This window comes from Heterodontus francisci, chromosome 7, assembly GCF_036365525.1.
Source record: "Heterodontus francisci isolate sHetFra1 chromosome 7, sHetFra1.hap1, whole genome shotgun sequence".
Lineage (NCBI taxonomy): Eukaryota > Metazoa > Chordata > Chondrichthyes > Heterodontiformes > Heterodontidae > Heterodontus > Heterodontus francisci.
The window spans coordinates 105,902,897-105,922,887 of NC_090377.1; the positions used below are offsets into that span (position 1 = coordinate 105,902,897).

General features: G+C 41.2%; 1 protein-coding gene across 1 annotated transcript; it reads right to left on the bottom strand.

Moving 5' to 3' along the window:
* Nucleotides 1-8,081: 8,081 nt before the first annotated feature.
* prlh (prolactin releasing hormone) lies at nt 8,082-13,415 on the bottom strand. Its single transcript, XM_068034608.1, has 2 exons — nt 13,316-13,415; nt 8,082-8,245 (listed from the first exon to the last, which is right to left on the bottom strand). Exons 1-2 carry the CDS (start codon nt 13,413-13,415, stop codon nt 8,082-8,084), a joined length of 264 nt encoding a protein of 87 aa, XP_067890709.1.
* Between the last annotated feature and the right edge of the window lie 6,576 nt (nt 13,416-19,991).

Consider the following 19,991-nt stretch of genomic DNA (forward strand, 5'->3'; position numbering starts at 1 on the left):
CCCCAGCAGCCTACTTATTTTTTTAAAAAGTCATTGATCTGTCTTGTCCTTTAGCAGGATGGATGAGGTCACCTGACCTTCCAGACTCCATCTTAAACTTTTAAAAATCACAATTTTTAAAACATAATCCTGTCCAGTGTTCAGAACTCAAGGGAGACAAAAATGCAATAGAAATAAGCAGGTCTCAGGTTTCTCATGCACAAATGAGTATGGGAATAGTAATGTTTGCCCATTCTGATAATAAACTGCTCCTGAAACACTTCCTTTCAAAACTGTCATGTCACTGACTCATTTTTAAAAATCAAAACGACAACAATGTTTTTCCCATTCCTTTTTTTATTGATTCATTGTGACTTATTATTCAAACTGAGGTTGATAACGCAACTGGGAGAATTGCTAAATTTAGTAATGCAAGGGAACCAACTTAACAAATAGACAGTCATGAACCTTACCATATTGACTGAGCTTGACAATGTCTGGCAATGAAATAACTTAAATATCAAGCAATTACAACATGATGCTTACTGGGAGCAGTCTTTGAACTCCGCAGGATCACTAGAGTTGAATTATCAATAAAGATACACAGGGTGCTGCTTGGGAGTTGTTCCTAAACTCAATGATGTAAGGGAAATTAATCAGAATCAGTAGATAGATAATTACAAATTGGTACTGCTATCAAATAGCTGTAAAATTTGATAATGAATTAGGAAGATGAACAAAGATTAGAAGAGATGTGTTGCCCAAGCATTTCAACAGATATTTCAATCCATTTGGGGACACAATCTGGATAACATAGAAGGTATCAAGATCAATTGAAAATTGATAATCGAAGGAACATTTATACAGCACCAATTGAAGATACAAAAGATTATAGCATTTCAACAACAAAATTACATTTATATATTGCCTTTAGTGTAGGAAAAATCTCAAGGTGCTTCACAGAGGTATAAACAGATAAGAATGAATGCTGAGCCAAAGAAGGAGCTATTGGAGAGTGACTAAAAGCTCAGAGTGGTTCATTTCATGGAGGTGGAGAAGCAGAGTGGTGTAGAGAGGGAATTTCATAGCATGGGACTTTGATGGCTTAAGGACAGCTGCTGATGGGGTGAAGGGAGGGGTGAGACCATGAAGAAATTTAAACACAAGAATTAATCATTTTAAATTGAAAAAAAAACAAAGTGCCAATGTAGGTTACCCAAGACGGGTGAGTAGGACACAGCCTTTTAGTGGAACGAGTTCTAAATTTCCATTGCCTTTTTAAAAAAAAGCACTTCCTGATTTCACTCCTGAATGGCCTACCTCTAATTTTAAAATTGTGCCTCCTTGTTCTGAGTTCTCTGACTAGAGGAAAAGCTTCTCCAGCTACCCTATCTTTACTATCTTTATATAGTTTAAACGACTCAACCTTTAAACTCAAAGGCATGCAAGCTAAGTTTATGCAACATGTTCACATAATTTAATTCTTTTCTGGTGTATCTGCACTGTGCCCTCTCCAAAGCCGATGCATCCTTCCTAAGGGGTGGTGCCCAAAAGTGAAATCACTGGCAAGGGAACAGAGTTTGTAGCAAGGGCCAAATACGATGGCTTCAGTCTTGCCAATAATTAGATTAGATTAGATTAGAGATACAGCACTGAAACAGGCCCTTCGGCCCACCGAGTCTGTGCCGAACATCAACCACCCATTTATACTAATCCTACACTAATCCCATATTCCTACCAAACATCCCCACCTGTCCCTATATTTCCCTACCACCTACCTATACTAGTGACAATTTATAATGGCCAATTTACCTATCAACCTGCAAGTCTTTTGGCTTGTGGGAGGAAACCGGAGCACCCGGAGAAAACCCACGCAGACACAGGGAGAACTTGCAAACTCCACACAGGCAGTACCCGGAATCGAACCCGGGTCCCTGGAGCTGTGAGGCTGCGGTGCTAACCACTGCGCCACTGTGCCGCCCACAATTAACTGGAGGAAATTGCAGTTCATCCATGACTGGATATCAGACAAGCAGTCCGACAACACAGAAGCAGCAGAGTGGTTTAACAAGGTAGTGGAGAGACGGAGCTGGTTGTTGCCAGGGTACACGTGCAAGTGACCCCGTGGTGTTGTCAAGTGGCAGCAGGTAGATAGGAAGGGGAGAACCCAAGAATAGATACTTAGTGGACTCCATAGGTAACAGTGTGAGAGTGGGAAGAGAGGCCATTACTGGAGTTCCTCTGGCTACGATCAGATAGAAAAGCAGTAGAACAAAGCAAGGGCTGTTCCATTGGACTGGAAGAGTGTTGAAGGACCATGGCCAACCATGTGAAAGGATATAGAGGGTGAAGTGGTCTAACACACCATGGCCTCAAACATAGAGAATGTCATTTGTGAAGTTAGTTAGAGCTGTTGCAAGGATGGAAACCTCACTGGAGAGATTCAAACACAGAGACCAGGATCTTGTGGAGATTGCGGAGCTCCCGTTGCTAGGCTGAAAAGGCGGGAGGATCCCTGTCACAGCCTTTTTGCACGCCTCGGGAAAATCCTCCATTGTTCCAGAGGCGAGGTTTCAGACACCGAAATCTGTCCCTTTAAAGACAGGGATCCCACCTCAAAGAGCTGCCAGGCAATCACAGGGTTGGCAGCTCAGCAGCGCCACTGGGAGTGGTGGCCACTGCAGCGGCCCTGGACCCAGGCCCAGTGCTGGATCCTGGATCTCAGGTAAATAAGGTTCATAAGGCCTGGTGAGGGGGATGGACATGAAGTCTGTGGGGAGGGGGTCCATGAAGGTGGAGGCTTTGCTGGCACATTGCCTCCGTGGGCCACAGGTTTCCTATGGAGGAGGAACCACGCATTTCTCCTATTCCCCTCCCCCAATGCCAGCAGGGAGAGAGACTCATTTTACAAGACACCTTCCATGCATGGCGGAGGTAACCCCCACCCCGGCTACTGTTCAGATTCAAGTGGCAGCAGGAAAAGGTCTTTAAGTGTTTGTTAATAGGCAACTTAAGGGCCTCAATTGGCCTCTGGGCAGGAAGGCCATCGTTGGCCTTTCCTTCCCCGGTAAAATCACTTGGTGACAGGATGGTGATGGGCCCCTCTGCCACTCATCAAGATTGTATGGGGTCCCCTGCCTTCAACCCTGCCTAAGGGGGGGGCCCATAAAATCCAGACCAGAGTTACTGGAAAGAAGGACACAGATTTAGGAAGTGACAAGAACTTTAGACAAAGGAGCTTGGAGATGGGGTGGTAGTTTTGCAAGAATGGTGGGCTTTTTGAAGGCAGGGCTATAACTGAGGTTTCGAAAAGGGAGGGGGGACAATACTGAAGAGGAAACTACATAGGACACAGAACATCAAAAGTGGAGACAAGGGAGTGGTTAAACAGATTGGTGGCTGCAGAAGTAGTGTGACTGGATAACCAAAAGGATAGTTGTACATTACTGGGGGGGGGGGGGGAGGGGGTGACGGGGCATGGTAGTTTTTCTTCTAGGAAGAGACAGAATGGAGTTGGAAGAAAGTTGGAGGATGTGGGTAGTGAGGGATATGTGGAAGTGGTTGGATATGGGCTATTCTGTGATTGGGAACATGGAAATAAAGCAACTGAGAGATGGCAAGTTTGAAGGGATAACCATGAATATGGGTAGGAGAGTTTATATGGAGGGGAGATTAAAGGAGGACGGGGTGGGGGCAGTGACATTTTAGAGTGCAAGGTGAGTTGAGATGAAGATTGAAATCACCAAGGATAAAAGGAATTGCTCAGTGCACAGGCTGAGGAAGGATATTACTGCAAGAAACTCAGGGCAAGGCTGAATGTTAGTAAACACTAAGGGTTTGAAAAGAGAAATTAGAGGTGGAACAATTAGGCCAGATGCTCAAAAGAGTGGGTACTAGAGGAGTAGGTGGAGAGACTTTGGTGAGAAGGGCTGCACCATGCCGATGGTCAGGGCAGGTGGTAAGACTTTAATAAGGGACAAGGTATCACCACCCATGAGCCAAGTTTCAGTCAAAGCCCAGATGTCAATGCAATCATCCACAATAAAGTCAAGGATACAACAGTCTTGTTCCTGAGTGAATTAATATGCTGGTTAAAATGTGGAGGTCATTAATATTTGGCCTACTGGCAGAGTCCAAGGGGATAGTGGTATGAAGAAGTTAGCAGGAAGGGAAGGAAGTTAGCAAGATTAGTTCTCAGCAAAGGCACAGGTCAATGAACAAGGGGGATGGGCCAGTTTGGTTGCTGCTTGTTAGGCAGCGATGGCTACTTTGATGAGTCCATTGCAGAGTGCCAAGAGAGGCACAGAGGGTTTGGGCTGATCAAAGGGGGAAATTGAAGGCTGGAATGGCAGAAGCATAGGAAGGCAGAGATACCAATTAGGGGAGGCAAAGTACTCAAGAAGGTAGTAGGCAAGTCAAACATTTAGAATTGAAAGTAAGTGATAAGACAAAAATCAATGAAACCTCCCAGAAATTTATTATTGAAAGAGAAACAATTGTTTAGTTGGGAAAACTAATCAGAGATGGACAAATAAAGCATGACAGTTCCAAAAGAATTGTTTCACAACCTGAAGTTTCTGTACAACTGTAATTCAGAATGGTAATGTATAATATTTAAGCATTGTGTGGTTAAAAGTGTATGATTTGAAATTTGAACACTAAAGACTGGAAGTTTTTGAGTTATAGTGCTATAGCCACAAGATGAATTAGCTGAAGAGTGATTAATGGAAGATCCCTTGAATTAGTATGGAAAGCCAGAAGTGGAGAGAGTGAGCATGGCACCATTCTATAAGTAATTCTGCAATCCAGCAGTGCCCTTTGGAGCGCCAGATAATGGAATCACCTCTACTGTGGGCACATTATTTAATAGTTTTGAAAGTTGGCACTGATAAAATTGATAATAGATTAAGAGGAAGGCAAAGAAAACTGCAGTTAGATGATGTGATGGAATGGACAGGGGCTGATAAAATCTCAGTGCAGACAGCACTAGTCATTGACCTCCAAAGCAGAGGAGTAAGATGAATGGAGGGACACCATGAGAAACAGGGGTGCTGCTTTGGTTATGTGTATGTTCAAACCTGTTGCTACCCACTGTCAGCTCAGTAACTCCTTCAAACCAGCTCCCCAATGATGGTGTCAGCGCAGGTTAGACAAAAAGGAATGAAAAAGAACAGGGAAAAAAAGGTTAGTTGCAGTCAGATACCTAAAATAGGCACTTTTGGTTGAAACTCCTTTAAATAAAACTTTTGGTTAACATTCCAACTAGCATGTGCATCTTTTCTGTGTAGTAGGTGCTTCACTTGAAAACACACACACTCCATAGCCTCATTGAATGCAGAATTAGTGCTAAGATATTTGTGAACAAGGAAATGGAATTGCTGACTACAGAGTATAGACAACAAGAGGATCCAGGGCTGATTTATCTTAAGGTGGTGTATACAATAACATCCCATTTTAAGTATTTAACAAATGGCATTTAATAAATATACTTTTCTCACACACGCTGCACTTCTCAAGGTGAGGAATAGCTGTGCTGGAGAATACAATACTTTTGTGGAGGTTACTACACCTATGCCCAAAACTTGTCTTCCCTTGACATCCACACAGTTGAATGTTGTGGCTGGAGTTTCTGGATAGTGGCCAGAAGTGCTGGCTGATTTTGCTACTCAGCCTGGTTCACAAGTAAGATGTGCAGTTGTACTTCAAGCTTAACCTTGGATGAGATCCACTCAGCAAAGACTATGGATTAAACTAGGGATTATTTGATTTGTATATTTCAGAACCATACGAGTTGGTGGGTGACCCACTAAGCTATCAAGGGAATGGAGACTGGATATTTTTCTGAAAGTATAGTCATCAAAACTTTGCTGTATGACCTAGCGAATGTAGCATTTTTGCTGGTTTGCCTGAAAGAAGCGGCCGCAAATACTTCCAGTTTTTTTAGAGAGATCAGATACAGAGTAGCAAAGGGTTGATTGGAAAGCTGTCACTGGATCACATCGACAAAAAGCCCAAATCAAAACATTTTGAATTTTCCTTTAGAGATGTAAAATCTAATGAGATTTACATTGCTAGTAAAATGTTAGTTGCAGTTCATCACAGGCACACATTTTTCTTTATACATATAAAAAAGTTACACATGAAAAGCCAATGTCCAAATTACTTGTGATTTGTGAACTGCTTTACTAACCGTGCTGCAACTAGTTGGAAAGTACAACAAAGGTGCTTTCTTCCTGCATCTGTTCAACTGAGTTCCAACAAGATGAGTTCTTAGTTTTAATTGTTCTGGCATGCACAGCTGCTGAATGGATGTCAGGGACTTCTCCATAAGAATGGATCAATAATTATATGAAAGCTATCTTAGGGGAGCAAAAGAGGGAATGATATTGAATCTTAGTTCTCAACATCCCATGGGCAGGCAGCCCATGGACAGGCCCAGAGACACAAAGCAGCATGAGGGCCACAGATGAAGGGAGACGGACTTCAATTAACAGCTGAATATATTATGTGTACCAATTGACTGGGTTAATAAGCTAGATGGAAAGGAAGGCAAATAGTGATCGCCATAATGAAACAAAAATGTATTTGAGTTAGCATCAATTTATTCCAATGCTAAAATCTTCACTTTAGTTCAAACTAAACCACTTCCACTAGTTTGTGGGAAACAATTTTGTCTTTGGCTAGGGCAGTGCAACAGTCAAATACAATGCTCTGCTACTACAGAACACTTATCCAGCCAAGAACTGGTGAAAATCTGAGGGAAAAAGGGTACAAATGTTGGTTTAGAACCCATGACCTGAATAGTTGGTGCAGGAGGCACTGCTCAGGACTCAAACTAGCTGCTTTGCATCAAACTGCTTTAAAAGTAATCAAAAAGTACAATAGGAAGATCCTTACAAATGTTTGATAAGTTATTTTAAGTTTATAGTGGTGAGGGATGTTAATTTTGCTCTATCCATAGTCCCAAAGAACCATCAGCATTTCTCACCATTAGAGAGGGACACAGTTGGTGATGTATAGCTTGAGGGTCACCACTCCTCAAGCACAGGGTAAGGCAAGGAGGCAGGCCTCCATGAGCTACCACAGCCAGTACAGGGATTGAAATCACACTGATGGTGTCTTTTTGCATCATACTTTAGCTGTCTAGCCAACTAAGCTAACCGACCCCCCAGAATGTCAATAATGATAAAGGGAACACTTTCCAGATTTGACACCCAAGTGCCAGCAAGCATTTGCTGGAAAGTATAACATAAGCCAAAAGATGGAAAAAAGCTTTCTGCTCGGTCCCAATAATGTGACTCAACCATAATCTCTGAAGAGCATCACCACTGAGTTTTTCTATTTCCCACAGAGCAATGTTGTGGTTGCGGCAACTGAATATGACAACTTATTTCCAAGTAGCAGATGTATGAATAATGAAGACAGATACTGCTATGGTCTTACCACTTTCTTTTGCCTGAAACTCTGTCCTTAATGGGTGGTTCTGCAATATAAGAAAATGGGTACTTCACATGTATTGACATATCTTGCTCAGAATGCAAAACAGTCACAATAAAAAGGACACATTTTAATTAATTAAACTAAAAAGAATAGTTTTGGTATTGAATGTGAGCAAAATTTAAAGAACATTTTCAGAGTAAAACAAATGAAAAAATTGAAAAATACTAAAGAATCAAAAATTACACGGGCAAAGTGAAAGGGGAGAATAAGTAGAAGAGAAAGATAACCAGTTGAGATCTACTGGAGATCTGAGGGGCGATGCAGGTTAAGTGAAGAGTAGAACAACAGTCCCTGACATGGCTGTACTATTTCCTAAATGTTTCCCTATGGTCCTGCCAAATAATACAGAAGGGCAATGGCAGGATAGTATTGTGAATGCACATTGACAATCAATTGGGTTGAAACTCAAAATTTTACTTGGATTCCAGCAGTCAATAAAAGTTTTGGCATTCTATAGAAGATGGACATTAGCTTTTTAATACTGTTCATGCTTGATAGAGAGTCATTAGTTTGTGACTTGCTTTCATTACACAATTACAGAAGATAAGTTGAGAATTATAAAGTTGGCTTTGTAAGTATAGAGTTACAGGCAAGAGTTTAGTTTATTCATCCTGGTTGGAGTCTTCACTTTCTTGGATTGGGATGCAGACACGACGAGTGCCAAATTCATATTTTCTGATGTTTTCCAAGGTTAGTCCTCTCCTTCCAAAACGGCCCACAGGCCTTATTCCACGTCCAGTATACCAAGAGGAATCAATATCAGCATCTGCGAAAAAAGGCATCAGGATTTATATTATCAGCTCTTTGCATTGTTATTGGCTCCTGTGATGCAAGAAAAAAATATTTGCAAAAGAACTTTTCACTTTGCATCAAAATTAATTATCTCCCTTGTCCTGAAGGCAGTGACCCATACTAGGTATGGTCCCAAGGGTGTTGGAAGTCTTTCATGCCTTGCTCTTCTGTATTTTCCCCAGCTTCCATTCACTAGAACCAGATAATAAAATGTTGGCAGACCGTTCATTTGAAGAGGAGGAAAGGGTTTTTAAAATGGACATCAAAAGCTGTACAGGGCCAGTTCTTAATCTCAACACTAATGTCAGGTGAATGCTTGAGTTAATAACCGGACATCTCCCCACAAAGGAGAGGAAAAAGGTGATGTCGGAAAACAGAGTAATTGGCTTCTTCTGTACACCTCCTGGTGCCTGGTTTACAGCGGCACTGGTTGAGGCCTGGCAACAGATTACCCACCTGTCCTTTCAAGTACAGAGAGGAGCCTACCATATACAGACAAAACAAAAAAAAAGAAAGAAACTTAAAAAAAAACAATGTTTCTGTTTAAGATAGATAATGGTGTTATTTATGAAGAGGAAAATGGAGTTTCTGCAAAGTGCCTAACCTGGCAAGCTTATCAAAATAAGAATTTTTAGGGTAAAGGAAGAAGCCATTAAGCTCAACAAGACTACCAGTTTTTCCACTGATCTCAATCCAACTTACCTTTTATTAATTCCCTCAATCCTTTCTCGCTACAGAAATTCACAACTCTTGAACCTTTTTCTACTAACCTGTTTAATGATCTTCCTCAGTAATTTATCCCTAAACTATTATGCTCTATTATGTTCCAGCTGATTTCCCCCTTACTCCAAACATCCTAAATCTTTTAATTTGTTTTCCTTCAACACAGTGAACAATTTACTTTGATTGGCCTTGCTAATTCCCTTCATTATGTTCAAAACTTCAATTTGTTCAAAAAGGGGTAGAAATTAGTCTGTTGTTCAACAAGAAGCCCTGGGATAGAGAATAATTGATCCTTGGGCCTCATCAGCATACTTGTCACACTCCCACAGGAAGCTTGCTCAATTGAAAACTTCAATTTTAGGACTGCCTGCCTCACCCTCAAATAAATCCCAAAAGCAAGGCTAGAGTGGGCTACATGACTTCCAGAGAGTCAGGGGAAACACTCCAACTCCTCAGGAAAATTCTTTATTTAAATAAGAAAATGTGCAAAACCTACATTTGGTCTGGGGCCATTGAAGATTCCTGAGCTGGGGAGGTCCCAACACCTCCCCCTCTCAATGGAGCCAACTTTCTAAAAAGGGTCATTAGTGGGCATAAGGTTCTCATTTACATATTCAAGGGGCCTAACCCCTGTTTTAAGCATCTGCCTGGGATATCTATACAAGGGTCTCATGAATTTAACGGTGGGACCCTTGCCTGTATAGATTGGTACAGGGCACCACACTGCTAAATTGTTATGCTTTGCAGCAGTATTATGCCAGAAAAATGGATGAAATGCATAAGAATTTGTAGCTCAATGTCACTTCCAACGAAAATAAGTCCAACTTCTTTAACCTGTTAACTTAAATTCTTAATACCCAAAAGCATCTTCACGGCTCAGCAACCTCCACCATCTTCATTAAAGGGCAATAATATCCTTCCTATGATTATGTGACTAGTAATGTACAAGCTCAGTTAGCTAGACACTTACTATCAAACTATTATTCCAGTAATTTTATTGACAATTTCAAGCAGATTTGAAAAATAGGTGCATGAAGGTCCCAATAGTTCTGTTCTACATTTACCATTCACACAATAAACAATTTTCCTTCACAATCTAAAAATACCAATTCAACCAATTCTGGAGGACCTGATTCTACCTTCGACATCCAGGGTGCACCCTGCAAACAGTGCTTTTCAGTTACCAGGTTCTATCAGCACCTTAGGTCTTAAGCCAATATGCTTGATTTTATTTATATTTGTAAAAGGCCTGAACAATAAATAGGTTTTAAGTTGATTAAGATGAATTTTCATCACAAAGCAGTAGAGATTAAACAAAAATGCAACCAATAAAACCTCCTTCGATAGCCAGTTAAGTTCGTCAGCAGCAGTGCCATACCTTCAGTGGATTAGGAAAACTCTCTTATCAATAACACTGCTAAGTCTCACAAGGAAATCCAACTGTCCAGGGATGGTTGACAAATCTGCCTTTATAAGGCTCCCTCTTATGTTTCCTCCTTTTATTTTTATAATCATTAATTTCCTCCTACAATCGTACAGCTTTTAAAACCTAGACTTGGTATTATCTGGTCACTGCTTAATTTATTTTGTCTTTTTCACTCTTTTCAACTGCCAATGCTATCACTTTTTCTCCTCAAGGTTTTGATGCTTGCTAAGATACAGTGACTTTGCACCCCCGCTAAGAGGCCATTTCCCTGTAAGCATACACAATAACTACTGGAAACCTAGTTGACTGAAGCTGAATTTATCCTCGCCCAGAAACCATATCCATGTTGAGTTTCTGGCATGGGTCACTGGAAAACAATCAGATTTAGGAATCCTGAATAATTATTCCTTCCGAGACTGCCCTGGGTAAGACCAGCCAATTCAGTACAGACCAGGGATTAAACCTGGAGTCTTATCATCTACATGTCTTTGTAGAACACTAAGTGGTTCTTTTATTTACTAGGACATTGAGAGAGTAATTTGTTGATGTTTATACAGCACAGCAACAGTGATCTCTCAAACATTCCTTTTCCCCTCTCCAAAAGAGGGGAAACCTAGGATTTAACTTATGCTATTTCAAAGTGCAGCACTGCTTTTGAGGCCAAATTTGGTAGTACTGCTCTAATGTAAATGAGGCTGAGAGGAGTACCATTTCAAAAGGTGTTCCCCCCACCCAACCCTATCAATAACTTGCATTTTCTTTTCATAGGTGACTGACCTGTGTATTTTCTCTGTTTAGATTTGCAGCATTTTAAAATAATAAATCTCACCCCTCACTTCTGTTGTGGTTGCCCATGGAACATTTCGATCAAGACCCACATTAACATATGACTGATCATATTGCAGAGCAGAAAGAGACTAGAGGAAAATTGCATTGTCATAATTATAAATATACTAATTATCTTCCAGTTTTAAAAAATTTCTTGGTAAATTTTACACTCATCAATTGAGAAACATCAGTGCTGGGGAACAGAACCCAGTGTTTGTATAACATTGTCAGCATCAAGCACCCCAGGTCAGGTACTTCACAGAAGAGATGCAAAATTAAACTCTCTATTCTGCTTTGTCAAGCATGCCTAGGTTAGGTGTAGAATGGATTAAATGAAGGATTACATTCTCTTCACATTGTCCAGAGTTCTCCCAGCCTCTGTGCTGCCCCACTGAGTACTCCCTTTAGTACAATTTAGATGCAAGATCAAGTTTCCTTTCTGTTCTCCCACCATATACTCCCAAGTTTGATGCAACTATGTTCCTTTTACACTGCACTTGTATTATTCCTTTACTTCAACCTCAAGAGGAGCACCTCCAGCTGCAACATTTCTCATCCACTGGCATTTATAGTGAGAGTAACAATTTGGAGCAAAAGTAGTGCTGATCTGTGTGGGACATTTAATGCTGTTAGCAATGACTATTGACCAAGCCAAGATCACATCAATTTAACTTAAGTCTATTGCAACTGGTATTGGAATATAACTCTACCCAAATAGCCAAGTGTCAGAGGTAGAAAAGGTACTGCACAGTCCTGTCCCCTGAGCAAGTCCCCAATTCAGCATGCCTACTTCCCCTTCATTGGTATTTTGAACTTCCTAATGTAATCTGATATCTATACAGCAACAGCACCTACCAACACAATGGAAGTGTTTGGTTAACCATTTTTGGGAACGCACAACTTACTGACATAAATCCCATCATTGCAGTGGGACATCAAGATGAAAAGGAGCCCTCTCTATTTCCTAACAGCTAAAAAACCCTCCTGAAATACTTTGAAACTTTTTAATTTCAAACATGACATAATAATGTTCTGAACTCTCACAAAAATGATCTTTTTTCTATTTTGCTTTACTAAAACACAAGAATACATTTAAGGTTTCCAAATCAGGGTACAAAAAATTTTCAAAAGTGGTTTACCTTTATATTCACACCAACAGTGCAGTACAATTCTGGTGTGCAGTTGCATGGATTACATTTAGAGAAGCAATGCAGAGCAACCTGCAAAATGTCATCTGACATCACTTTGACTTTGCACCAACTGCAGCATAATTGCAACTAGAGTGAAGTGAAGCATTAAGTTTCTTGCTGTTCAAACTTCTAATGTTTCCTCAATGTTAGCAACAACAATCACTATTAGTTCTTTGTGAATGTTAGCATTTCCACACAGAACTTTGTTCTCCCCCAGACTGGAAAGTGACATGGAACTGATGGTATAGGTCACAATGTCCAGTTTTCTCTGGCCGTTTGAAACCTCTCCTGCCTTGCATGCACATCTGGACATTGTGGGCACACCAGGCACCATTTCCCCTCCATTAGTACAGAAGATTGATGGCAGCACACCCACCACACCCTGATAGGCTCTAAACTCTGGAATTCCCTCCCTTAACTTCTCCATCTTTCTACCACTCTTTCTTCCTTCAAGACACTCCTTAAAACCTACCTGTTGAATCAAGGTTCTGGCCATCTGCTCCAACGTCACATTATGTGGCTGGTGTCAAATTTTGCTTAATGCTCCAGTGAAGCACTTTGGAATGTTTTATTACATTAATGCGCTATATAGGTACAAGTTGTTGTGGTTGATGAGCAAAACTCCAGAATAGACAAACTTGGAACAAAATTACCCCATATAACTCAAGTCTGTCAACTCCACGCCACTTTAACAAGCATCAGCCAACCACCACCACCCTACAAAAAAGATACTTGTAGCATTACAACACTTTTACTGTCCTGTCTTTTCATTGTATTCGCATTGCAATCACACTTTTGTTAGTTAGGACGAGCTAGCAGAAATCGCCTACACACAAATCAATTTTCCCATCACCAATTGGATAAATCAACCACTTACTCCTGATCTCCACCGGGGAGCCTTGGACCCGAGAAGCCGCATCAGGAAACGCGATGCACACCAGCAGGCAAAAGACACAACAAGCCGACAGCAACTTCATTCCTCGACAGGGTTTGGGTAAATTCTTTCTCACGGAGTGTACAGAGCAGAGCCAAATGCTATGGGAATAAGCGAGCACCGTACGTTAATATACATGTATATAACAAAATTAAAGTACAGCTTTCTATTAAATACATAATTGCAATAAACGTTTTAAAAACTCTGAACTTTGCATAATTCCGAACTGCAAAGAAAAGTTAAAATGCATTGTTTCCTCCAGTAAAACTGCATTATTTATACATGTTATCCAGACAAAGCTAAAGTGGAATTGCTGGTTCGCACCCGGGGCTACTCACCGCTCAGTACCAAACAGGCGGTTTGTGAAGTTGCTGATCGGATTCACTGTGATCCGCTTTTTATTCCGTTATTTCGATTACGTCAGTGACTGACCGAATCCACTGTGCCTAGTTCCACTTTGCAAGCGTCATTCCTCATTGCCCTTCAAAGGGTAGCTTGCTAACTGACACTGCTGTCACCATTATCTGCACTGTCCTTTGGGTTCTATGTCTCTTTGCCTCCATCCCTTCAAATTCCTCTGCTCCTGTTCGTTAGATTATTTTGCCTTTCATTGGGGTCCCCGGGTCTGTATTTCTGTACCTCCGTTATCTAGTATCTTTCAGAGTCTCTCTCATAGTCTAAACGCAGAAATTACTACTGGCAATAATGGTGGACAAACGTTTATTGCATTTGTATGATATTCTTACGCTATTTAAGTGGAATCATTAACTCATGTGCAAAGCATTCATCCACTAATATGGGCAACCAATAACCTCTAGCCTCATCTGTTAGTGTCTTTCTTGGTGTTTTTTTTATCATTAAGTCTTTGTCCAGGTCGCTCTCTCTCTCCCCTGACACTCTTTTGGCTTCGACCTCTATACAGAAATTGCTTGCCTCTTAGCTTTTCTCTTTGTTTCTCTATGCTCCAGTCTCTCTGATGATCTCTCATTTAAAATATAAGAACCAGCTGAAATGTTTTCAAACCACAACCTTAGCAAAGAACTTTTCTATCATACAACTTTTCAATAAAGATGATAAAATAGCAATAGCAAATATTGCACAGAAGAATATAAATTCCCACTTGAGTTCTGCATGTGTGATATTTGTTGTTGAGGCGGGTGTTGATCAATGAGAGGCAATCTATTTGTTAACAGGTTGTGACAAAGGAGCCAACTAAAGAAATCGAAAATGCTTTTTTTATTTAGTCCAACCCCGAATGAGATTAACGGTTCCTGTACTGAGACCATATCCATCCTATTTCTGTCCTTTCATATGCATCATACTATAGCTGTTTCTTATGTCTTCTAGCTAAAGATTGGCTTGGTGATACTATTCCCACCTCTGAGTCAGTTGGTGAAGATTTGAACCCCACTTCCAAAAGTCCCAGTGAGTGAAAACTAGAATATGGCCTCCAATTACTGGGTTGACCTCCGGCAGGGTAAATTTGTCACAAAGAAGCAGCCACTGGCTCATTGATAGTATGTCTACCTCTGAGTCAGAGGGTTGGGTTCAAGACCCACTGCAGACATCCCCAGCAAGGAGAGGCGAAGTGCTGCCTTTGAATACTGGGGACATACAGAAGTGGTACTTGAATCTGAAATAAAAACAAGAAATGCTGGAAATATTCAGCAGGTCTGGCAGAATCTGTGGAGAGAGAAGCAGAGTTAATGTTTCAGGTCAGTGACTCTTCATCAGAACTGGCAAATATTAGAAATGTAAAAGGTTTTAAGCAAGTAAAGGGAGGCTGGGGCAAGAGATAACAAAAGAGGTGTTGTTAGGACAAGGTCACAGAGAATAACTGACCAGAATGTCATGGAGCAAAGGCAAGCCGTATGTTAATAGTGCGGTGAAAGACAAAGTGTTGGTACAGAGAGGGTGTTAATTGACAGAAAAATGAATAGCCCTGGCCCCAAGCACAAACATGAACAAAACAGTGGGTAGGCACAGTAGAAACAAACTAAACAAATTAAAATAAAATAAACAAATAAAAAAGAAAAAATAACTAAAAATAAAAAGTGGGGCCCACATGCTCTGAAATTATTGAACTCAGTGTTCAGTCCGGCGGGCTGTAGCATGCCTAAACGGTAAATAAGGTGCTGTTCCTCGAGCTTGCATTGATGTTCGTTGGAACACTGCAGCAATCCCAGGACAGAGATGTCGGCATGAGAGCAGGGGGAGGTGTTGAAATGGCCAGCAACCAGAAGCCCAGGGACATGCTATCACACTGAGCGGAGGTGTTCTGCAAAGGTGTCACCCAATCTGTGTTTGGTCTCTCCAATGTAGAGGAGACCACATTGTGAACAGCGAATACAGTATACTAAATTGAAATAAGTACAAGTAAATCGCTGCTTCACTTGAAAGGAGTGTTTGGTGCCTTGGATGTTGAGGAGAGAGGAGGTAGTTGGGGAGGTATTACACCTCCTGTGATTGCATGGGAAGGTGCCGTGGGAAAGGGACGAGGTGGTGGGGGTAATGGAAGAGTGGACCAGGTGTTGCAGAGAGAATGGGTGACCTCTTTGCAGAACACCTCCGCTCAGTCTGAAAGCATGACCCCAAGCTTCTGGTTGCCGACCATTTCAACACATCCTCCTACTCTCATGCCCACATCTCTGTCCTGGGATTGTTGCAGTGTTCCAGCGAACATCAATGCAAGCTCAAGGAACAGCACCTCATTTACCAATTAGGCATGCTACAGCCTGCTGGACTGAACATTGAGTTCAATAATTTCAGAGCATGACGAGCCCCATTTTTATTTTTAGTTATTTTTTTCTTTTTTAAAATTTGTTTATTTTATTTTAGTTTGTTTCTACTGTGCCTACCCACTGTTTTTTTTTCAAGTTTGTGCTTGTTCATTTTTCTGTCAATTAACACCCTCTCTGTGCTAACACTTTGTCTTTCACCACACCATTAACACACCATTTGCCTTTGCTCCATGACATTCTGGTCAGTTATTCTCTGTGACTTTGTCCTATCAACACCTTCTCTTTAGTTATCTCTTGTCCCACCCCAGCTTTACTTGCTTAAAAACCTTTTACATTTCTAATAATTGCCAGTTCTGATGAAGGATCACTGACCTGAAACGTTAACTCTGTTTCTCTCTCCACAGATGCTGCCAGACCTGCTGAGTATTTCCTGCATTTCTTGTTTTTATTTCAGATTTCCAGCACCTGCAGTATTTGGCTTCTATTATTATGGTACTTGAATCTGATGACTGCAAATGCACCCTGCCCCCTCACCTTCAGTGTTATTGGTTGGTGGGGTTCTTTAGCTTTGGTTGCAGCACACTAAAGAGAAGATATACTCTGAAGGTAAAAACTGTGAGGAAGGCAATGGAAAACCACCTTCTGAGCTTGAGGAGTGGCTCGGGCATGTGGGAGGCTGAGAATATCCTGAAGTGCACGTTCCAGGAGGTCGTACCTCCCGTAGATACAGAGAGTTCAGGAGAATACTAAATAGGTGGCCATCCGGCAGGTTAGGAAAAAACAGGCAGTGTAGGAATCCTCTGGGAATGTGGCACTCTCAAACCAGTTATCAGTGCTGAATACCAGTGAGAGTGACATCTTGGAGCAGTGCACTCTAGAGCAGGTGCATGGCACTGTGGGGTAAATAACTGCACAAGGAGGCACAGCAAAGTGTCAAGATGTAGTTGTCATAGGGGTTCAATAGTTGGGAGAATAAACTAATATAGTACTTGAGAGGGACGATGTAGTTAAGGGGCCAAAGTAGTGTCTACTTGCTTAGAATTAAGAGCTATTATAGTATACTATAAGCCACCAAATAGTGGAAAGGGGATAGAGAAGCAAATCTGGAGGCAAATTAAGGGAAGGACCATGGGACTTCAAATATCCTAATATAGATAGTAACAGTGTAAAGGGCAAAGAGGAGGAGGAATTCCTGAAATGTGTACAAGAGAACCTTTTTGATCAGTGTGTTTCCAGCCTAACAAGGAAAGAAGCTTGTTGACACAGGAGACAAAAAGATCTGCTCCATAATAAATGAAAATTGAAGCATATGCGGATTCCAGATGTAGAAGCTGCTGGCTCTAGTTCTAGGCAATGAAGTGGGGCAAATGGAGCATGTTTCAGTGGGTGAACATTTGGGGACAATGATCATTGTATCATTTAGGTTTAGAATCGTTATAGAAAAGGACAAGAAACAAACAAGTGTAAAAATATTTAACTGGAGGAAAGCTGCCCTCAGTGAGTTGAAAAAGATATGACCCAGGTGAATAGAAGTTAATAACTGGTAGACAAAACAATAAATGAACAAGGGAAGACCTTCAAAGAGGAGATGGTTCTGGTACAGGGTATACATATTCTTATAAGGGGGAAAGGAAGACCATCTAGAGCTCCCTGGATGACTAAAAATATAGATGTTACCAAAAAAGAGTTATGACAATTGAAGGTTCATAAAGTATAGAGGAGATCTAAAAAAAATGGAATAAGAGGGCCAATGAGAGCGATTATGAAAATAGATTATGGCTAACATAAAAGGGAACCCAAAAGTTTTTTTTATAAACACACAAAAAGTAAAAAGGTAGTCAAAGGAAAGGTGGGTCAATTAGGGACATGATTGAGGTGCTAAATGGATCCTTTGCATTGCATCTTCCTAGAGAAGCGAATGCTGCCAATCTCGCAATAAAGGAGGAGGCAGTAGCGATATTGGATAGGGTAAAAATAGATAACGAGGATGTATTAAAAGGTTGACAGTCCTCAAAATAGGCAAGCCACCTGGTCCAGATGTGATGCATCCTAGGTTACTGAGGGAAGTAAGGGTCGGAATTGCGGGTGCTCTAGCCCCTATCTTCCAATCCTCCTCAGATAAGGGATTGGTGCCAGAGGACTGGACGACTGCAAATATTACACCCCTGTTGTTTGCGCAGTTGATCGTGTATATTGAAATACTCCATTATAGATTTGTTAGCAAAATTAAATCTCATTTAATTAATGCGACAGTGGCAGCAGGGTTGGTCAAATTGGTTAAGGGACAGAAAGCCGAGACTAGTGGTAAATGGTTGTTTTTCAGACTGGAGTGAAGTATACAAAAGTGGTTCTGCCATGCAGGCCCCCACCTGCCAAGAATGAGAGACATTAATTTCGCCACATGAACATTACTGGAGTAAAGAAAGAACTTGTTTTTTTAAAAAAAAACAGACCCTTGACTGGAAAGACATTTGCATAGTAACAGACAGTACTTGAAGAGGACAAAGGGGTCACTCCCTGCTCCAATTTAATCCACAATGGACTTTCGATTACCAGACATTGAAGGTGTCGAGGCTAGCATTTCAGGTTAACTGCTAAGATGGCCAAATACACAAACAGATGTGGTCAGACCAGTTTAGTCACATGACTAACTGGCTGTTGGGAGTTTTCTGAATTTGAACCTGCCACAGAGAATTTGAACTGAAAAAGCTGTTTGCTTCTGGACTGGAAACCTGGAAAAGGTTTGCCACCGCCTCTCTCCTGTCTGCTCATCTCTTTCTCACCAGCTTTGGAATCCATTGAAGACACAGGAACCCAAAGAGAAATAAGTCTCCTACAGTGAACTAGGTTTAAGAAGAATACTGGGCCCCAACGAAAAGCAAGAATTACCTACAAGCAAGAACTATCTACAAAAGGACTACAGTGAGCTCAAAGCACAGTAACAAGAAACTCTTCTGATATTGACTCAAACCTCTCCACTTTATTCTTCTTCTGCTCTTTTCTGTCTCCATTTGCATGTGCATGTGGCGTATGCATGCTAGTGTGGGGTGCTAACCAAATTAGAGTTTGTTTAAGTTTTAATAAATTTAACTTTTCTTCTTTAGACATAAGAAGGCCTGTTTGTGCTCATTTCTTTGCCTTATAATTGGAAAGCGGTGAACAAGGATTCACCAAGGGGGAGCTCAAAACACAGTGTGTTTAAAATTAAACCGTGTTACAATAAGACCAGGTGAAGGCTTAGAAAGACCCCTAGACACCTTTCTCACCTGGTCGTAACAGAAATTTGGGGGCTTGTCCGGGATTTTATCCACAAACGAGAGAAACTGGAAGTGGGAAGCCAAATTGTTCCCAATCAAAAAAGAGAAAGATTAATACAGGTTTTCTTCTGGTTGTGTGTGATTGAATACTAACATGTCTGCAACTGAAGTGAGTAGCTCTCCAAGCCAGGGTAAAGCAACTTGGGATAAGTTAAAAGCACCGTCTATGGAGGAGTTGAGAAAAATGGCTGAACAGTGTGAGATCACTGTACATAGCAAGGCTAGGAAGTATGAACTCCTAAGGCTACTGGCCAACCATTTTCCCCTTGAATCTGAAGAAGCAGAAGCAGTGTTAGAAGTAGTCCCAGACAGGGTACTGCTAGCAAAGATACAAATGGAATGAAAGAAACTTGAATTAGCAGACAGGGAAAGAGAAAGGGAGAGATAGGAAGAAGACAGAGGCAGGAGAGGGAGCAAGAGAGAGCCTTCCAGAAGGAACGTGAAGAAAGGGGAAGACAGGAGAGAAAAAGAGAGAGACAGGAGAGAGAGACAGAGAAAGAATATTCCAGAAAGAGAACTAAGGTGGCTTGAGTTAAGTAGGGGGCGACAGAGTAACCCCAG